We start from the raw sequence: 23,126 nt of genomic DNA on the forward strand, positions 1-23,126 counted from the left end.
GTGTCTCTCCCCCCGTGTCTCTCCCCCGTGTCTCTCTCCCCGTGTCTCTCTCCCCGTGTCTCTCCCCCGTGTCTCTCCCCCGTGTCTCTCCCCCCGTGTCTCTCCCCCGTGTCTCTCCCCCGTGTCTCTCCCCCGTGTCTCTCCCCCCGTGTCTCTCCCCCCGTGTCTCTCCCCCCGTGTCTCTCCCCCCGTGTCTCTCCCCCCGTGTCTCTACCCCCGTGTCTCTCCCCCCGTGTCTCTCCCCCGTGTCTCCCCCCCGTGTCTCCCCCCCGTGTCTCCCCCACGTGTCTCACCCCACGTGTCTCACCCCACGTGTCTCACCCCCCCGTGTCTCTCCCCACCGCGTGGTGCAGGAGAGGCGCCGTCTGGCGCGTGCGTGTGTGCTGCAGCTGCGTGTGTGCGAGCGCCTCGTGTCTCACCCCCACGTGTCTCTCCCCCGTGTCTCACCCCACGTGTCTCACCCCACGTGTCTCACCCCACGTGTCTCTCCCCACCGCGTGGTGCAGGAGAGGCGCCGTCTGGCGCGTGCGTGTGTGCTGCAGCTGCGTGTGTGCGAGCGCCTCGTGTCTCACCCCCACGTGTCTCTCCCCCGTGTCTCACCCCACGTGTCTCACCCCACGTGTCTCACCCCACGTGTCTCTCCCCACCGCGTGGTGCAGGAGAGGCGCCGTCTGGCGCGTGCGTGTGTGCTGCAGCTGCGTGTGTGCGAGCGCCTCGTGGGCCTCGCCGCCGGCGCCCACGGGGTCAACGTGGAGGCGGCACGGCGCCTGCCCGGGGTCAGCGCCGTCCACACGCAGCCCGCAGGCTTCCTCATCTACGCGGAGGTAGCGCTCACCACCACCACCACCACGCTCACCACGCTCACCACTACACTCACCACCACGCTCACCACCACCACCTGCCCGGGGTCAGCGCCGTCCACACGCAGCCCGCAGGCTTCCTCATCTACGCGGAGGTAGCGCTCACCACCACCATCACCACTACGCTCACCACGCTCACCACCACCACCACGCTCACCACCACTACGCTCACCACTACACTCACCACGCTCACCACTACGCTCACCACTACACTCACCACTACGCTCACCACCACCACCACGCTCACCACCACGCTCACCACCACCACACTCACCACCACGCTCACCACCACGCTCACCACCACGCTCACCACCACGCTCACCACGCTCACCACCACGCTCACCACCACGCTCACCACCACCACGCTCACCACCACGCTCACCACCACCACGCTCACCACCACGCTCACCACCACCATGCTCACCACCACGTTCACCACCACTACGCTCACCGCCACGCTCACCACCACCACACTCACCACCATCACACTCACTACCACACCCACCACATGGGGGTAGAGACACTGGGGGGGAGACACGGGGGGAGAGACACGGGGGTGGAGACACGGGGTGGAGACACGGGGTGGAGACACGGGGGTGGAGACACGGGGTGGAGACACGGGGGGTAGAGACACGGGGTGGAGACACGGGGGGTAGAGACACGGGGTGGAGACACGGGGTGGAGACACGGGGGTAGAGACACGGGGTGGAGACACGGGGTGGAGACACGGGGGTAGAGACACGGGGGTAGAGACAAGGGGGTGGAGACACGGGGTGGAGACACGGGGGGTGAGACACGGGGGTGGAGACACGGGGTGGAGACACGGGGTGGAGACACGGGGGGTAGAGACACGGGGGTGGAGACACGGGGGTGGAGACACGGGGGGTAGAGACACGGGGTGGAGACACGGGGGTAGAGACACGGGGGTAGAGACACGGGGGTAGAGACACGGGGTGGAGACACGGGGTGGAGACACGGGGGTGGAGACACGGGGGGTAGAGACACGGGGTGGAGACACGGGGGGGGAGACACGGGGGTAGAGACACGGGGGTAGAGACACGGGGTGGAGACACGGGGTGGAGACACGGGGGTAGAGACACGGGGGTAGAGACACGGGGGTAGAGACACGGGGGTAGAGACACGGGGGGTAGAGACACGGGGTGGAGACACGGGGTGGAGACACGGGGGTGGAGACACGGGGTGGAGACACGGGGTGGAGACACGGGGGGGGAGACACGGGGGTAGAGACACGGGGGTAGAGACACGGGGTGGAGACACGGGGGTGGAGACACGGGGGTGGAGACACGGGGTGGAGACACGGGGGTAGAGACACGGGGGTAGAGACACGGGGTGGAGACACGGGGGTGGAGACACGGGGGTGGAGACACGGGGGTGGAGACACGGGGGGTAGAGACACGGGGTGGAGACACGGGGGTAGAGACACGGGGGGGGAGACACGGGGGTAGAGACACGGGGGTAGAGACACGGGGTGGAGACACGGGGTGGAGACACGGGGGTAGAGACACGGGTTGGAGACACGGGGGTGGAGACACGGGGGTAGAGACACGGGGGTGGAGACACGGGGGTGGAGACACGGGGGAGAGACACGGGGGGTGAGACACGGGGGGTAGAGACACGGGGGGGGAGACACGGGGGTAGAGACACGGGGGGGGAGACACGGGGGTAGAGACACGGGGGTAGAGACACGGGGGTGGAGACACGGGGGAGAGACACGGGGGTAGAGACACGGGGGAGAGACACGGGGGTAGAGACACGGGGGAGAGACACGGGGGTGGAGACACGGGGGTAGAGACACGGGGGAGAGACACGGGGGTGGAGACACGGGGGAGAGACACGGGGGAGAGACACGGGGGTAGAGACACGGGGGAGAGACACGGGGGTGGAGACACGGGGTAGAGACACGGGGGTGGAGACACGGGGGAGAGACACGGGGGAGAGACACGGGGGTAGAGACACGGGGGAGAGACACGGGGGTGGAGACACGGGGGAGAGACACGGGGGTAGAGACACGGGGGGTGAGACACGGGGGTAGAGACACGGGGGAGAGACACGGGGGTGGAGACACGGGGGAGAGACACGGGGGAGAGACACGGGGGTAGAGACACGGGGGAGAGACACGGGGGTGGAGACACGGGGTAGAGACACGGGGGTAGAGACACGGGGGGTGAGACACGGGGGTGAGACACGGGGGTAGAGACACGGGGGAGAGACACGGGGGTGGAGAAACGGGGGAGAGACACGGGGGAGAGACACGGGGGTAGAGACACGGGGGAGAGACACGGGGGTGGAGACACGGGGTAGAGACACGGGGGTAGAGACACGGGGGGTGAGACACGGGGGAGAGACACGGGGGTGGAGACACGGGGTGGAGACACGGGGTGGAGACACGGGGGTGGAGACACGGGGTGGAGACACGGGGGGTAGAGACACGGGGTGGAGACACGGGGGGTAGAGACACGGGGTGGAGACACGGGGTGGAGACACGGGGGTAGAGACACGGGGTGGAGACACGGGGTGGAGACACGGGGGTAGAGACACGGGGGTAGAGACACGGGGGTGGAGACACGGGGTGGAGACACGGGGGGTGAGACACGGGGGTGGAGACACGGGGTGGAGACACGGGGTGGAGACACGGAGGGGTAGAGACACGGGGGTGGAGACACGGGGGTGGAGACACGGGGGGTAGAGACACGGGGTGGAGACACGGGGGTAGAGACACGGGGGTAGAGACACGGGGGTAGAGACACGGGGAGGAGACACGGGGTGGAGACACGGGGGTGGAGACACGGGGGGTAGAGACACGGGGTGGAGACACGGGGGGGGAGACACGTGGGTAGAGACACGGGGGTAGAGACACGGGGGTAGAGACACGGGGGTAGAGACACGGGGGGTAGAGACACGGGGTGGAGACACGGGGTGGAGACACGGGGGTGGAGACACGGGGTGGAGACACGGGGTGGAGACACGGGGGGGGAGACACGGGGGTAGAGACACGGGGGTAGAGACACGGGGTGGAGACACGGGGGTAGAGACACGGGGGTGGAGACACGGGGTGGAGACACGGGGGTAGAGACACGGGGGTAGAGACACGGGGTGGAGACACGGGGGTGGAGACACGGGGGTGGAGACACGGGGGTGGAGACACGGGGGGTAGAGACACGGGGTGGAGACACGGGGGTAGAGACACGGGGGGGGAGACACGGGGGTAGAGACACGGGGGTAGAGACACGGGGTGGAGACACGGGGTGGAGACACGGGGGTAGAGACACGGGGGTGGAGACACGGGGGTGGAGACACGGGGGTAGAGACACGGGGGTGGAGACACGGGGGTGGAGACACGGGGGAGAGACACGGGGGGTGAGACACGGGGGGTAGAGACACGGGGGGGGAGACACGGGGGTAGAGACACGGGGGTAGAGACACGGGGGGGGAGACACGGGGGTAGAGACACGGGGGTAGAGACACGGGGGTGGAGACACGGGGGAGAGACACGGGGGTAGAGACACGGGGGAGAGACACGGGGGTAGAGACACGGGGGAGAGACACGGGGGTGGAGACACGGGGGTAGAGACACGGGGGAGAGACACGGGGGTGGAGACACGGGGGAGAGACACGGGGGAGAGACACGGGGGTAGAGACACGGGGGAGAGACACGGGGGTGGAGACACGGGGTAGAGACACGGGGGTGGAGACACGGGGAGAGACACGGGGGAGAGACACGGGGGTAGAGACACGGGGGAGAGACACGGGGGTGGAGACACGGGGGAGAGACACGGGGGTAGAGACACGGGGGGTGAGACACGGGGGTAGAGACACGGGGGAGAGACACGGGGGTGGAGACACGGGGGAGAGACACGGGGGAGAGACACGGGGGTAGAGACACGGGGGAGAGACACGGGGGTGGAGACACGGGGTAGAGACACGGGGGTAGAGACACGGGGGGTGAGACACGGGGGTGAGACACGGGGGTAGAGACACGGGGGAGAGACACGGGGGTGGAGACACGGGGGAGAGACACGGGGGAGAGACACGGGGGTAGAGACACGGGGGAGAGACACGGGGGTGGAGACACGGGGTAGAGACACGGGGGTAGAGACACGGGGGGTGAGACACGGGGGAGAGACACGGGGGGTAGAGACACGTGGGAGAGACACGGGGGTAGAGACACGGGGGGTGAGACACGGGGGTAGAGACACGGGGGATAGACACGGGGGTGGAGACACGGGGGTGGAGACACGGGGGTAGAGACACGGGGGTGGAGACACGGGGGTAGAGACACGGGGGTGGAGACACGGGGGTAGAGACACGGGGGGGAGACACGGGGGTAGAGACACGGGGGTGGAGACACGGGGGTAGAGACACGGGGGTGGAGACACGGGGGTAGAGACACGGGGGTGGAGACACGGGGGTAGAGACACGGGGGGGAGACACGGGGGTGGAGACACGGGGGTAGAGACACGGGGGTGGAGACACGGGGGTAGAGACACGGGGGTGGAGACACGGGGGTAGAGACACGGGGGGGAGACACGGGGGTAGAGACACGGGGGTAGAGACACGGGGGGGAGACACGGGGGGGAGACACGGGGGTGGAGACACGGGGGTAGAGACACGGGGGTGGAGACACGGGGGAGAGACACGGGGGTAGAGACACGGGGGTGGAGACACGGGGGGGGAGTCACGGGGGGGGAGACACGGGGGTGGAGACACGGGGGTGGAGACACGGGGGTGGAGACACGGGGGTAGAGACACGGGGGTAGAGACACGGGGGTGGAGACACGGGGGGGGAGTCACGGGGGGGGAGACACGGGGGTGGAGACACGGGGGGGAGACACGGGGGGGAGACACGGGGGTGGAGACACGGGGGTGGAGACACGGGGGTAGAGACACGGGTGTAGAGACACGGGGGTAGAGACACGGGGGTAGAGACACGGGGGTGGAGACACGGGGGGGGAGTCACGGGGGGGGAGACACGGGGGTTGAGACACGGGGGGGAGACACGGGGGTGGAGACACGGGGGTGGAGACACGGGGGTAGAGACACGGGGGTAGAGACACGGGGGAGAGACACGGGGGTGGAGACACGGGGGGGGAGACACGGGAGGGGAGACACGGGGGTGGAGACACGGGGGTGGAGACACGGGGGTAGAGACACGGGGGTGGAGACACGGGGGTGGAGACACGGGGGTGGAGACACGGGGGTGGAGACACGGGGGGGGAGACACGGGGGTGGAGACACGGGGGTGGAGACACGGGGGGGGAGACACGGGGGGGGAGACACGGGGGTGGAGACACGTGGGTGGAGACACGGGGGGGGAGACACGGGGGTGGAGACACGGGGGTGGAGACACGGGGGGGGAGACACGGGGGGGGAGACACGGGGGTGGAGACACGGGGGTGGAGACACGGGGGTAGAGACACGGGGGTAGAGACACGGGGGGGGAGACACGGGGGTGGAGACACGGGGGTGGAGACACGGGGGGGGAGACACGGGGGTGGAGACACGGGGGGGGAGACACGGGGGTGGAGACACGGGGGTGGAGACACGGGGATGGAGACACGGGGGTAGAGACACGGGGGTAGAGACACGGGGGTGGAGACACGGGGGTGGAGACACGGGGGTGGAGACACGGGGGGGGAGACACGGGGGTGGAGACACGGGGGTGGAGACACGGGGGGGGAGACACGGGGGTAGAGACACGGGGGTGGAGACACGGGGGGGGAGACACGGGGGTGGAGACACGGGGGTGGAGACACGGGGGGGAGACACGGGGGTGGAGACACGGGGGGGAGACACGGGGGGTGAGACACGGGGGTGGAGACACGGGGGGGAGACACGGGGGGGAGACACGGGGGTGGAGACACGGGGTGGAGACACGGGGGGGAGACACGGGGGTGGAGACACGGGGGGGGAGACACGGGGGTGGAGACACGGGGGGGGAGACACGGGGTGGAGACACGGGGGTGGAGACACGGGGTGGAGACACGGGGGGGAGACACGGGGTGGAGACACGGGGGTGGAGACACGGGGGTGGAGACACGGGGGTGGAGACACGGGGGTGGAGACACGGGGGTGGAGACACGGGGGTGGAGACACGGGGGGGAGACACGGGGGTGGAGACACGGGGGTGGAGACACGGGGTGGAGACACGGGGGGGAGACACGGGGGTGGAGACACGGGGGTGGAGACACGGGGGGGGGAGACACGGGGTGGAGACACGGGGGGGAGACACGGTGTGGAGACACGGGGGTGGAGACACGGGGGTGGAGACACAGGGGGGGAGACACGGGGGTGGAGACACGGGGGGGAGACACGGGGGTGGAGACACGGGGGTGGAGACACGGGGGTGGAGACACGGGGGTGGAGACACGGGGGTGGAGACACGGGGGGGAGACACGGGGGGGAGACACGGGGGGGGAGACACGGGGGTGGAGACACGGGGGTGGAGACACGGGGGTGGAGACACGGGGGGGAGACACGGGGGGGGAGACACGGGGGTGGAGACACGGGGGTGGAGACACGGGGGTGGAGACACGGGGGGGAGACACGGGGGTGGAGACACGGGGGGGAGACACGGGGGGGAGACACGGGGGTGGAGACACGGGGGGGAGACACGGGGGTGGAGACACAGGGGTGGAAACACGGGGGGGGAGACACGGGGTGGGAGACACGGGGGGGGAGACACGGGGGGGAGACACGGGGGGGGAGACACGGGGGGGGAGACACGGGGGTGGAGACACGGGGGTGGAAACACGGGGGGGGAGACACGGGGTGGAGACACGGGGGGGGAGACACGGGGGGGAGACACGGGGGGGGAGACACGGGGGGGGGAGACACGGGGGGGGAGACACGGGGGTGGAGACACGGGGGGGGAGACACGGGGGTGGAGACACGGGGGTAGAGACACGGGTAGAGACACGGGGGTAGAGACACGGGGGTAGAGACACGGGGGTAGAGACACGGGGGGAGAGACACGGGGGTGGAGACACGGGGTGGAGACACGGGGGTGGAGACACGGGGTGGAGACACGGGGGTAGAGACACGGGGGGAAAGACACGGGGGTGGAGACACGGGGTGGAGACACGGGGGTGGAGACACGGGGTGGAGACACGGGGTGGAGACACGGGGGGGAGACACGGGGGTGGAGACACGGGGTGGAGACACGGGGTGGAGACACGGGGTAGAGACACGGGGGTGGAGACACGGGGGTGGAGACACGGGGTAGAGACACGGGGGGGAGACACGGGGGTGGAGACACGGGGGTAGAGACACGGGGGTAGAGACACAGGGGGGAGACACGGGGGGGAGACACGGGGGGGAGACACGGGGGTGGAGACACGGGGGGGAGACACGGGGGGGAGACACGGGGGTGGAGACACGGGGGTAGAGACACGGGGGGGAGACACGGGGGGGAGACACGGGGGTGGAGACACGGGGGGGAGACACGGGGGTGGAGACACGGGGGGGAGACACGGGGGGGAGACACGGGGGTGGAGACACGGGGGTAGAGACACGGGGGGGAGACACGGGGGTGGAGACACGGGGGTGGAGACACGGGGGGGAGACACGGGGGGGGAGACACGGGGGGGAGACACGGGGGTGGAGACACGGGGTAGAGACACGGGGGGGAGACACGGGGGTGGAGACACGGGGGGGAGACACGGGGGGGAGACACGGGGGTGGAGACACGGGGGGGGAGACACGGGGGGGGAGACGGGGGGTAGAGACACGGGGGGGAGACACGGGGGTAGAGACACGGGGGTGGAGACACGGGGGTGGAGACACGGGGGGGGAGACGGGGGGTAGAGACACGGGGTGGAGACACGGGGGGGGAGACACGGGGGGGGAGACGGGGGGTAGAGACACGGGGGGGAGACACGGGGGTGGAGACACGGGGGTGGAGACACGGGGGTGGAGACACGGGGGGGAGACACGGGGGGGAGACACGGGGGTGGAGACACGGGGGGGGAGACACGGGGGGGAGACACGGGGGGGAGACACGGGGGTGGAGACACGGGGGTGGAGACACGGGGGTGGAGACACGGGGGGGGAGACACGGGGGGGAGACACGGGGGGGAGACACGGGGGTGGAGACACGGGGGGTGGAGACACGGGGGTAGAGGGACACGGGGTGACCTCGTCATCATCATCATCATCGTCGTCGTCATCATCGTCACGTGGTGAGTCCCCCCCCCCCCCCCCCCCCCGTGTGTCGGCTCTGCCCGGTGCGTCTCAGACGCAGGAGGCTGTGGACAAGGCGCGAGCGCTGCTCGAGTTTGTGGAGGAGACGGTGCCGGTCCCTCGCCACCTCGTCGGTGAGGAGCCCCGCGTCACCCTCGTCATTGTCGTCGTCGTCATCATCGTCATCATCATTGTCATCATCGTCATCATCATCATCATCGTCGTCATCAACGTCGTCGTCGTCGTCGTCGTCATCATTGTCATCATCGTCACTGTCATCATCGTCACCGTCATCGTTATCACCGTCATCGTCATCAACGTCATCGCCATCGTCATCATCATCACTGCCATCATCATCAACGTCATCATCATCAACGTCATCATTATCACCGTCATCGTCATCAACGTCATCGTCATCATCATCACTGCCATCATCATCAACGTCATCATCATCAACGTCATCATTATCCCCGTCATCGTTATCAACGTCATCGTCACTGTCATCATCATCACTGTCATCATCGTTATCAACGTCATCGTCATCATCATCGTCACTGTCATCATCGTTATCATCGTCATCATCACTGCCATCATCATCAACGTCATCATTGTCATCGTCATCAACGTCATTGCCATCGTCATCATCACTGTCATCATCATCACTGCCATCATCATCACTGCCATCATCATCACTGCCATCATCATCACTGCCATCATCATCACTGTCATCATCATCACTGGCATCATCATCACTGCCATCATCATCAACGTCATCACCGTCATCGTCATCAACGTCATTGCCATCGTCATCATCACTGTCATCATCATCACTGCCATCATCATCACTGCCATCATCATCACTGCCATCATCATCACTGCCATCATCATCACTGTCATCATCATCACTGGCATCATCATCACTGCCATCATCATCAACGTCATCACCGTCATCGTCATCAACGTCATTGCCATCGTCATCATCACTGTCATCATCATCACTGCCATCATCATCACTGCCATCATCATCACTGCCATCATCATCACTGCCATCATCATCACTGTCATCATCATCACTGGCATCATCATCGCCGTCATCAGCGTCATCAGCGTCATTGTCATTACCGTCATCATTGTCGTCATCACCATTGCCGCCATCGTCGCCATCATCACCATCATCACCATCATCACCGTCATCACCGTCATCACCGTCATCACCGTCATCACCATCGTCGCCATCATCACCATCATCACCATCATCACCGTCATCACCGTCATCACCGTCATCACCGTCATCACCGTCATCACCGTCATCACCATCATCACCATCATCACCGTCATCACCATCATCACCGCCATCATCGCCGTCTGTGTACTGTACACGCACACCACCCTGTATGTACTGTACACACACGCCGGATGTGGTGAGTGCGGTGAGTGCGGTGTTGTTGTGTGTGCGGTGAGGGCGGTGAGTGCGTTGTTGTTGTGTGTGCGGTGAGTGCGCGGTTAATGCGGTAATGGTTGTGTGTGTGGTGGGGTGTGTGTGGGGTGTGGTGGTGGTTGTGTGTGTGTGTGGTTGTTGTGTGTTTGTGTGGTGGTTGTGTGTGTGTGTGGTGGTGGCTGTGTGTATGGAGTGGTGGTGGTTGTGTGTGTGTGGTGGTGCCATGGTGATTGTGTGGTGGTGGTGGTTGTGTGTGTGTGGTGGTGCCATGGTGATTGTCTGTGTGTGGTGGTGGTGGTTGTGTGTGGTGCGATGGTGGTGATTGTCTGTGTGTGTGTGTGTGTGGTGGTGGTGGTGGTTGTGTGTGTGGTGGTTGTCTGTCTGTGTGTGTGGTGCGATGGTGATTGTCTGTGTGTGTGTGGTGGTTGTCTGTCTGTGTGTGTGGTGCGATGGTGGTGATTGTCTGTGTGTGTGTGTGTGGTGGTGGTGGTTGTGTGTGGTGCGATGGTGATTGTCTGTGTGTGTGTGTTTGTCTGTGTGTGTGTGTGGTGCAATGGTGGTGGTTGTCTGTGTGTGTGTGTGGTTGTCTGTGTGTGTGTGTGTGTGTGGTGCAATGGTGGTGATTGTCTGTGTGTGTGTGGTGGTTGTCTGTGTGTGTGTGTGGTGCAATGGTGGTGGTTGTCTGTGTGTGTGTGGTGGTTGTCTGTGTGTGTGTGTGGTGCAATGGTGGTGGTTGTCTGTGTGTGTGTGTGGTGGTTGTCTGTGTGTGTGTGTGGTGGTTGTCTGTGTGTGTGTGGTGCAATGGTGGTGATTGTCTGTGTGTGTGTGTGGTGGTTGTCTGTGTGTGTGTGTGGTGGTTGTCTGTGTGTGTGTGTGGTGGTTGTCTGTGTGTGTGTGTGTGTGTGGTGCAATGGTGGTGGTTGTCTGTGTGTGTGTGTGTGGTGGTTGTCTCTGTGTGTGTGTGTGTGGTGCGATGGTGATTGTCTGTGTGTGTGTGTGGTGCAATGGTGGTGGTTGTCTGTGTGTGTGTGTGTGGTGGTTGTCTGTGTGTGTGTGTGTGGTGCGATGGTGATTGTCTGTGTGTGTGTGTGGTGGTTGTCTGTGTGTGTGTGTGGTGCGATGGTGATTGTCTGTGTGTGTGTGTGGTTGTCTGTGTGTGTGTGTGGTGCGATGGTGATTGTCTGTGTGTGTGTGTGGTGGTTGTCTGTGTGTGTGTGTGGTGCGATGGTGGTGATTGTCTGTGTGTGTGTGTGGTGGTTGTCTGTGTGTGTGTGTGGTGCGATGGTGGTGATTGTCTGTGTGTGTGTGTGTGTGGTTGTCTGTGTGTGTGTGTGGTGCAATGGTGGTGATTGTCTGTGTGTGTGTGTGGTGGTTGTCTGTGTGTGTGTGTGGTGCGATGGTGGTGGTTGTCTGTGTGTGTGTGTGGTGGTTGTCTGTGTGTGTGTGGTGCAATGGTGGTGGTTGTCTGTGTGTGTGTGTGTGTGGTGGTTGTCTGTGTGTGTGTGTGTGTGGTGGTTGTCTGTGTGTGTGTGTGGTGGTTGTCTGTGTGTGTGTGGTGCAATGGTGGTGGTTGTCTGTGTGTGTGTGTGGTGGTTGTCTGTGTGTGTGTGTGGTGCGATGGTGGTGGTTGTCTGTGTGTGTGTGTGGTGGTTGTCTGTGTGTGTGTGGTGCAATGGTGGTGGTTGTCTGTGTGTGTGTGTGTGTGGTGGTTGTCTGTGTGTGTGTGTGTGTGGTGGTTGTCTGTGTGTGTGTGTGGTGGTTGTCTGTGTGTGTGTGGTGCAATGGTGGTGGTTGTCTGTGTGTGTGTGTGGTGGTTGTCTGTGTGTGTGTGTGGTGCGATGGTGGTGGTTGTCTGTGTGTGTGTGTGGTGGTTGTCTGTGTGTGTGTGTGGTGGTTGTCTGTGTGTGTGTGTGGTGCAATGGTGGTGGTTGTCTGTGTGTGTGTGTGGTGGTTGTCTGTGTGTGTGTGTGGTGGTTGTCTGTGTGTGTGTGTGTGTGGTGCAATGGTGGTGATTGTCTGTGTGTGTGTGTGGTGGTTGTCTGTGTGTGTGTGTGGTGCGATGGTGGTGGTTGTCTGTGTGTGTGTGTGGTGGTTGTCTGTGTGTGTGTGTGGTGCGATGGTGGTGATTGTCTGTGTGTGTGTGTGGTGGTTGTCTGTGTGTGTGTGTGGTGCGATGGTGGTGGTTGTCTGTGTGTGTGTGTGGTGGTTGTCTGTGTGTGTGTGTGGTGCAATGGTGGTGGTTGTCTGTGTGTGTGTGTGGTGCAATGGTGGTGGTTGTCTGTGTGTGTGTGTGGTGGTTGTCTGTGTGTGTGTGTGGTGCGATGGTGGTGATTGTCTGTGTGTGTGTGTGGTGGTTGTCTGTGTGTGTGTGTGGTGCAATGGTGGTGATTGTCTGTGTGTGTGTGTGTGGTGGTTGTCTGTGTGTGTGTGTGGTGCGATGGTGGTGGTTGTCTGTGTGTGTGTGTGGTGGTTGTCTGTGTGTGTGTGTGGTGCAATGGTGGTGGTTGTCTGTGTGTGTGTGTGGTGGTTGTCTGTGTGTGTGTGTGGTGCAATGGTGGTGGTTGTCTGTGTGTGTGTGTGGTGGTTGTCTGTGTGTGTGTGTGGTGCAATGGTGGTGGTTGTCTGTGTGTGTGTGTGGTGGTTGTCTGTGTGTGTGTGTGGTGCGATGGTGGTGGTTGTCTGTGTGTGTGTGTGGTGGTTGTCTGTGTGTGTGTGTGGTGCAATGGTGGTGGTTGTCTGTGTGTGTGTGTGGTGCGATGGTGGTGATTGTCTGTGTGTGTGTGTGGTGGTTGTCTGTGTGTGTGTGTGGTGCGATGGTGGTGATTGTCTGTGTGTGTGTGTGGTGGTTGTCTGTGTGTGTGTGTGGTGGTTGTCTGTGTGTGTGTGTGGTGCAATGGTGGTGGTTGTCTGTGTGTGTGTGTGGTGGTTGTCTGTGTGTGTGTGTGGTGCGATGGTGGTGATTGTCTGTGTGTGTGTGTGGTGGTTGTCTGTGTGTGTGTGTGGTGCGATGGTGGTGGTTGTCTGTGTGTGTGTGTGGTGGTTGTCTGTGTGTGTGTGTGGTGCAATGGTGGTGGTTGTCTGTGTGTGTGTGTGGTGCAATGGTGGTGGTTGTCTGTGTGTGTGTGTGGTGGTTGTCTGTGTGTGTGTGTGGTGCGATGGTGGTGATTGTCTGTGTGTGTGTGTGGTGGTTGTCTGTGTGTGTGTGTGGTGCAATGGTGGTGATTGTCTGTGTGTGTGTGTGTGGTGGTTGTCTGTGTGTGTGTGTGGTGCGATGGTGGTGATTGTCTGTGTGTGTGTGTGGTGGTTGTCTGTGTGTGTGTGTGGTGCAATGGTGGTGGTTGTCTGTGTGTGTGTGTGGTGGTTGTCTGTGTGTGTGTGTGGTGCAATGGTGGTGGTTGTCTGTGTGTGTGTGTGGTGGTTGTCTGTGTGTGTGTGTGGTGCAATGGTGGTGGTTGTCTGTGTGTGTGTGTGGTGGTTGTCTGTGTGTGTGTGTGGTGCAATGGTGGTGGTTGTCTGTGTGTGTGTGTGGTGGTTGTCTGTGTGTGTGTGTGGTGCAATGGTGGTGGTTGTCTGTGTGTGTGTGTGGTGGTTGTCTGTGTGTGTGTGTGGTGCGATGGTGGTGGTTGTCTGTGTGTGTGTGTGGTGGTTGTCTGTGTGTGTGTGTGGTGCAATGGTGGTGGTTGTCTGTGTGTGTGTGTGGTGCGATGGTGGTGATTGTCTGTGTGTGTGTGTGGTGGTTGTCTGTGTGTGTGTGTGGTGCGATGGTGGTGATTGTCTGTGTGTGTGTGTGGTGGTTGTCTGTGTGTGTGTGTGGTGCAATGGTGGTGGTTGTCTGTGTGTGTGTGTGGTGGTTGTCTGTGTGTGTGTGTGGTGCAATGGTGGTGGTTGTCTGTGTGTGTGTGTGGTGGTTGTCTGTGTGTGTGTGTGGTGCGATGGTGGTGATTGTCTGTGTGTGTGTGTGGTGGTTGTCTGTGTGTGTGTGTGGTGCAATGGTGGTGGTTGTCTGTGTGTGTGTGTGGTGGTTGTCTGTGTGTGTGTGTGGTGCGATGGTGGTGATTGTCTGTGTGTGTGTGTGGTGGTTGTCTGTGTGTGTGTGTGGTGCAATGGTGGTGGTTGTCTGTGTGTGTGTGTGGTGGTTGTCTGTGTGTGTGTGTGGTGCAATGGTGGTGGTTGTCTGTGTGTGTGTGTGGTGGTTGTCTGTGTGTGTGTGTGGTGCGATGGTGGTGATTGTCTGTGTGTGTGTGTGGTGGTTGTCTGTGTGTGTGTGTGGTGCGATGGTGGTGATTGTCTGTGTGTGTGTGTGGTGGTTGTCTGTGTGTGTGTGTGGTGCAATGGTGGTGATTGTCTGTGTGTGTGTGTGTGGTGGTTGTCTGTGTGTGTGTGTGGTGCGATGGTGGTGGTTGTCTGTGTGTGTGTGTGGTGGTTGTCTGTGTGTGTGTGTGGTGGTTGTCTGTGTGTGTGTGTGGTGCAATGGTGGTGGTTGTCTGTGTGTGTGTGTGGTGGTTGTCTGTGTGTGTGTGTGGTGCGATGGTGGTGATTGTCTGTGTGTGTGTGTGGTGGTTGTCTGTGTGTGTGTGTGGGGGGTGGTGGACGCGTCCAGGCAAGGTGATCGGCAAGGGTGGGACGAACATCCAGGAGATGGTGGACAAGTCGGGCGTGGTGCGGGTCCGCGTGGAGGGTGACGGCGAGCGCAGCGGCGGAGTCCACCCCCTCCACGGAGGGGCGACTCAGCCTCGCCAGGTAGCTCACCCCCCCTCCTCCACCCCCCCTGTCCACCCTCCTCCCCCCTCCTCCCCCCCTCCACACACAGACTCACACAGAGACCCACAGACTCACACAGAGACCCACAGACTCACACAGAGACCCACAGACTCACACAGAGACTCACAGACTCACACATAGACACACAGACTCACACAGAGACTCACAGACTCACACAGAGACCCACAGACTCACACAGAGACCCACAGACTCGCACAGAGACCCACAGACTCACACAGAGACCCACAGACTCACACAGAGACTCACAGACTCACACAGAGACCCACAGACTCACACAGAGACCCACAGACTCGCACAGAGACTCACAGACTCACACAGAGACCCACAGACTCACACAGAGACTCACAGACTCACACAGAGACCCACAGACTCACACACAGAGACCCACAAACTCACACAGAGACCCACAGACTCACACAGAGACCCACAGACTCACACAGAGACCCACAGACTCACACAGAGACTCACAGACTCACACAGAGGCCCACAGACTCACACAGAGACACACAGACTCACACACAGAGACCCACAGACTCACACAGAGACACACAGACTCACACACAGACCCACAGACTCACACACAGAGACCCACAGACTCACACAGAGACACACAGACTCACACACAGAGACCCACAGACTCACACAGAGACACACAGACTCACACAGAGACCCACAGACTCACACACAGAGACCCACAGACTCGCACAGAGACCCACAGACTCACACAGAGACCCACAGACTCACACAGAGACTTACAGACTCACACAGAGACCCACAGACTCGCACAGAGACCCACAGACTCACACAGAGACTCACAGACTCACACAGAGACCCACAGACTCGCACAGAGACTCACAGACTCACACAGAGACCCACAGACTCACACAGAGACTCACAGACTCACACAGAGACCCACAGACTCGCACAGAGACCCACAGACTCACACAGAGACCCACAGACTCACACAGAGACTCACAGACTCGCACAGAGACCCACAGACTCGCACAGAGACCCACAGACTCACACAGAGACCCACAGACTCGCACACAGAGACCCACAGACTCACACAGAGACCCACAAACTCACACACAGAGACCCACAGACTCACACAGAGACACACAGACTCACACACAGAGACCCACAGACTCACACAGAGACACACAGACTCACACAGAGACCCACAGACTCACACACAGAGACCCACAGACTCGCACAGAGACCCACAGACTCACACAGAGACCCACAGACTCACACAGAGACTCACAGACTCACACAGAGACCCACAGACTCGCACAGAGACCCACAGACTCACACAGAGACTCACAGACTCACACAGAGACCCACAGACTCGCACAGAGACCCACAGACTCACACAGAGACCCACAGACTCACACAGAGACTCACAGACTCACACAGAGACCCACAGACTCGCACAGAGACCCACAGACTCACACAGAGACCCACAGACTCACACAGAGACTCACAGACTCGCACAGAGACCCACAGACTCGCACAGAGACCCACAGACTCACACAGAGACTCACAGACTCACACAGAGACCCACAGACTCGCACAGAGACCCACAGACTCACACAGAGACCCACAGACTCACACAGAGACTCACAGACTCACACAGAGACCCACAGACTCGCACAAAGACCCACAGACTCACACACAGAGACCCACAGACTCACACACAGAGACCCACAGACTCGCACAGAGACCCACAGACTCACACAGAGACCCACAGACTCACACAGAGACTCACAGACTCACACAGAGACCCACAGACTCGCACAGAGACCCACAGACTCACACAGAGACTCACAGACTCACACAGAGACCCACAGACTCGCACAGAGACCCACAGACTCACACAGAGACCCACAGACTCACACAGAGACTCACAGACTCACACAGAGACCCACAGACTCGCACAGAGACCCACAGACTCACACAGAGACCCACAGACTCACACAGAGACTCACAGACTCGCACAGAGACCCACAGACTCACACAGAGACTCACAGACTCACACAGAGACCCACAGACTCGCACAGAGACCCACAGACTCACACAGAGACCCACAGACTCACACAGAGACTCACAGACTCACACAGAGACCCACAGACTCGCACAGAGACCCACAGACTCACACACAGAGACCCACAGACTCACACAGAGACCCACAAACTCACACAAAGACCCATAAACTCACACACAGAGACCCACAGACTCACACAGAGACCCACAGACTCACACAGAGACCCACAGACTCACACAGAGACTCACAGACTCACACAGAGACCCACAGACTCGCACAGAGACCCACAGACTCACACAGAGACCCACAGACTCACACAGAGACTCACATACTCACACAGAGACCCACAGACTCGCACAGAGACCCACAGACTCACACACAGAGACCCACAGACTCACACAGACCCACAAACTCACACAGAGACCCATAGACTCACACACAGAGACCCACAGACTCACACAGAGACCCACAAACTCACACAGAGACCCACAGACTCACACAGAGACTCACAGACTCACACAGAGACCCACAGACTCACACAGAGACCCACTGACTCACACAGAGACCCACAGACTCACACACAGAGACCCACAGACTCACACACAGAGACCCACAGACTCACACAGAGACCCATAGACTCACACACAGAGACCCACAGACTCACACAGAGACCCACAGACTCACACAGAGACCCACAGACTCACACAGACTCACAGACTCACACAGAGACCCACAGACTCACACAGAGATCCACAGACTCACACACAGAGACCCACAGACTCACACAGAGACCCACAGACTCACACAGAGACCCACAGACTCACACAGAGACCCACAGACTCACACAGAGACCCACAGACTCACACAGAGACTCACAGACTCACACAGAGACCCACAGACTCACACAGAGACCCACAGACTCACACAGAGACCCACAGCCTCACACAGAGACTCACAGACTCACACAGAGACCCACAGACTCGCACAGAGACCCACAGACTCACACACAGAGACCCACAGACTCACACAGAGACCCACAGACTCACACAGAGACCCACAGACTCACACAGAGACCCACAGACTCACACAGAGACCCACAGACTCACACAGAGACTCACAGACTCACAGAGACCCACAGACTCACACAGAGACCCACAGACTCACACAGAGACCCACAGACTCACACAGAGACCCACAGACTCACAGAGACCCACAGCCTCACACAGAGATCCACAGCCTCACACAGAGACCCACAGACTCACACAGAGACCCACAAACTCACACACAGAGACCCACAGACTCACACAGAGACACACAGACTCACACACAGAGACCCACAGACTCACACAGAGACACACAGACTCACACAGAGACCCACAGACTCACACACAGAGACCCACAGACTCGCACAGAGACCCACAGACTCACACAGAGACCCACAGACTCACACAGAGACTCACAGACTCACACAGAGACCCACAGACTCGCACAGAGACCCACAGACTCACACAGAGACTCACAGACTCACACAGAGACCCACAGACTCGCACAGAGACCCACAGACTCACACAGAGACCCACAGACTCACACAGAGACTCACAGACTCACACAGAGACCCACAGACTCGCACAGAGACCCACAGACTCACACAGAGACCCACAGACTCACACAGAGACTCACAGACTCACACAGAGACCCACAGACTCGCACAGAGACCCACAGACTCACACAGAGACTCACAGACTCACACAGAGACCCACAGACTCGCACAGAGACCCACAGACTCACACAGAGACCCACAGACTCACACAGAGACTCACAGACTCACACAGAGACCCACAGACTCGCACAGAGACCCACAGACTCACACACAGAGACCCACAGACTCACACAGAGACCCACAAACTCACACAAAGACCCATAAACTCACACACAGAGACCCACAGACTCACACAGAGACCCACAGACTCACACAGAGACCCACAGACTCACACAGAGACCCACAGACTCACACAGAGACTCACAGACTCACACAGAGACCCACAGACTCGCACAGAGACCCACAGACTCACACAGAGACCCACAGACTCACACAGAGACTCACATACTCACACAGAGACCCACAGACTCGCACAGAGACCCACAGACTCACACACAGAGACCCACAGACTCACACAGACCCACAAACTCACACAGAGACCCATAGACTCACACACAGAGACCCACAGACTCACACAGAGACCCACAAACTCACACAGAGACCCACAGACTCACACAGAGACTCACAGACTCACACAGAGACCCACAGACTCACACAGAGACCCACAGACTCACACAGAGACCCACAGACTCACACACAGAGACCCACAGACTCACACACAGAGACCCACAGACTCACACAGAGACCCACAGACTCACACACAGAGACCCACAGACTCACACAGAGACCCACAGACTCACACAGAGACCCACAGACTCACACAGAGACCCACAGACTCACACAGAGACCCACAGACTCACACAGAGACTCACAGACTCACACAGAGACCCACAGACTCACACAGAGACCCACAGCCTCACACAGAGACTCACAGACTCACACAGAGACCCACAGACTCGCACAGAGACCCACAGACTCACACACAGAGACCCACAGACTCACACAGAGACCCACAGACTCACACAGAGACCCACAGACTCACACAGAGACCCACAGACTCACACAGAGACCCACAGACTCACACAGAGACTCACAGACTCACACACAGAGACCCACAGACTCACACAGAGACCCACAGACTCACACAGAGACCCACAGACTCACACAGAGACCCACAGACTCACAGAGACCCACAGCCTCACACAGAGACCCACAGACTCACACAGAGACCCACAGACTCACACAGAGACCCACAGACTCACACAGAGATCCACAGCCTCACACAGAGACCCACAGACTCACACAGAGACCCACAGACTCACACAGAGACCCACAGACTCACACAGAGACTCACAGACTCACACAGAGACCCAAAGACTCACACAGAGACCCACAGACTCACACAGAGACCTACAGACTCGCACATAGACACACAGACTCACACAGAGACCCACAGACTCACACAGAGACCCACAGACTCACACAGAGACTCACAGACTCACACAGAGACCCAAAGACTCACACAGAGACCCACAGACTCACACAGAGACCCACAGACTCGCACAGAGACCCACAGACTCACACAGAGACCCACAGACTCACACAGAGACTCACAGACTCACACAGAGACTCACAGACTCGCACAGAGACTCACACAGACTCACACAGAGACTCACAGACTCACACAGAGACCCACAGACTCACACAGAGACCCACAGACTCACACAGAGACCCACAGACTCACACAGAGACCCACAGACTCGCACATAGACCCACAGACTCACACAGAGACTCACAGACTCACACAGAGACCCACAGACTCACACAGAGACCCACAGACTCACATAGAGACCCACAGACTCGCACATAGACACACAGACTCACACAGAGACCCACAGACTCACACAGAGACCCACAGACTCACACAGAGACCCACAAACTCACACAGAGACCCATAGACTCACACAGAGACCCACAGACTCACACAGAGACCCACAGACTCACACAGAGACCCACAGACTCACACAGAGACCCACAAACTCACACATAGACACACAGACTCACACACAGAGACCCACAGACTTACACAGAGACCCACAGACTCACACAGAGACCCACAGACTCACACAGAGACCCACAGACTCACACAGAGACCCACAGACTCACACAGAGACCCACAGACTCACACAGAGACCCACAGACTCAGAGACCCACAGACTCACACAGAGACCCACAGACTCACACAGAGACCCACAGACTCACACAGAGACCCACAGACTCACACAGAGACTCACAGACTCACACAGAGACCCACAGACTCACACAGAGACCCACAGACTCGCACAGAGACCCACAGACTCACACAGAGACCCACAGACTCACACAGAGACCCACAGACTCACACAGAGACCCACAGACTCACACAGAGACCCACAGACTCACACAGAGACCCACAAACTCACACATAGACACACAGACTCACACACAGAGACCCACAGACTCACACAGAGACCCACAGACTCAGAAACTTCACGTGATTATCTTGAAGTGCACCGAAACTGGCATAAGCCATGTCAGCAGCACTTAGTAGTGAATTGGCGGCTGGTGTGTCTGTGTGTGTGTGTCTGTGTGTGTGTGTGTGTGTCTGTGTGTGTGTCTGTGTGTGTGTGTCTGTGTGTGTGTGTGTCTGTGTGTGTCACTGTGTGTGCGTGTCTGTGTGTGTGTGTTTATGTGTCTGTGTGTGTCACTGTGTGTGTGTGTCTGTGTGTGTGTGTCTGTGTGTGTGTTTCTGTGTGTGTGTGTCTGTGTGTGTCACTGTGTGTGTGTGTTTCTGTGTGTGTGTGTCTGTGTGTGTGTTTCTGTGTGTGTGTGTCTGTGTGTGTGTTTCTGTGTGTGTGTGTCTGTGTGTGTGTTTCTGTGTGTGTGTGTCTGTGTGTGTGTTTCTGTGTGTGTGTGTCTGTGTGTGTCACTGTGTGTGTGTTTCTGTGTGTGTGTGTGTCTGTGTGTGTTTCTGTGTGTGTGTGTGTCTGTGTGTGTGTCTGTGTGTGTCACTGTGTGTGTGTCTGTGTGTGTCACTGTGTGTGTGTGTGTGTCTGTGTGTGTGTCTGTGTGTGTCACTGTGTGTGTGTCTGTGTGTGTCACTGTGTGTGTGTCTGTGTGTGTCACTGTGTGTGTGTGTGTGTCTGTGTGTGTCACTGTGTGTGTGTCTGTGTGTGTGTCTGTGTGTGTGTTTATGTGTGTGTGTGTGTCTGTGTGTGTGTGTCTGTGTGTGTCTCTGTGTGTGTGTGTCTGTGTGTGTCACTGTGTGTGTCACTGTGTGTGTGTGTGTCTGTGTGTGTCACTGTGTGTGTGTGTCTGTGTGTGTCACTGTGTGTGTGTGTCTGTGTGTGTGTCTGTGTGTGTCACTGTGTGTGTGTGTCTGTGTGTGTGTCTGTGTGTGTCACTGTGTGTGTGTGTCTGTGTGTGTGTCTGTGTGTGTGTCTGTGTGTGTGTCTGTGTGTGTCACTGTGTGTGTGTGTCTGTGTGTGTGCCTGTGTGTGTCACTGTGTGTGTGTGTGTCTGTGTGTGTGTGTGTCACTGTGTGTGTGTGTCTGTGTGTGTGTCTGTGTGTGTGTCTGTGTGTGTCACTGTGTGTGTGTGTTTCTGTGTGTGTGTGTCTGTGTGTGTGTCTGTGTGTGTGTCTGTGTGTGTGTCTGTGTCTGTGTGTGTGTCTGTGTGTGTTGGGGCACAAGCGTCATGGAGACGTCACCGCCACTTAGTGGCGAATGGCGGTTGTTGTTGTTGTTGTTGCTATGGGGAGCGGTGGTGCAGCGCTTAGCGCTACCCTGTGCTATGTGCCCTTCGACCCGGGTTCAATTCCCGTCAACACAATTGACGATTATCTGAGCCTCCCCTAGGTCGACTCAGCCTCAAATGAGTACCTGCTGTGTAAACATCGCCATTGGGGAGACAAAGGCGGCCGGGCGTGGTGCTGGCCACCCACCCCCTCGTGCGCCCTTCCAGCCACCAACCTCGGTGCTGGGACTCCCCTAGGTCGGCTCAGCCTCAAATAATGCGGGGAGACAAAGGCGGCCGGGCGTGGTGCTGGCCACCCACTCCCTCGTGTGCCTTTATAGGTGCTCGCTAACAGCACTTGCCCCTACA

The 23,126-nt window shown here is 59.7% G+C and overlaps 1 protein-coding gene across 1 annotated transcript; it reads left to right on the plus strand.

Annotated features, from left to right (window-relative positions):
• Positions 1-659: 659 nt before the first annotated feature.
• On the plus strand, positions 660-22,807 carry LOC144953975 (RNA-binding protein FXR1-like; the record flags this gene model as incomplete). The annotated part of the gene is made up of 5 exons (XM_078884568.1): positions 660-763; positions 805-955; positions 9,115-9,193; positions 15,098-15,237; positions 22,715-22,807. Coding segments are annotated over 5 exons (501 nt in total), but the record flags the coding sequence as incomplete, so codon positions are not given.
• Positions 22,808-23,126: the final 319 nt, after the last annotated feature.

Source organism: Lampetra fluviatilis, unplaced genomic scaffold (genome assembly GCF_964198595.1).
Source record: "Lampetra fluviatilis unplaced genomic scaffold, kcLamFluv1.1 SCAFFOLD_874, whole genome shotgun sequence".
NCBI classification, from domain to species: domain Eukaryota; kingdom Metazoa; phylum Chordata; class Hyperoartia; order Petromyzontiformes; family Petromyzontidae; genus Lampetra; species Lampetra fluviatilis.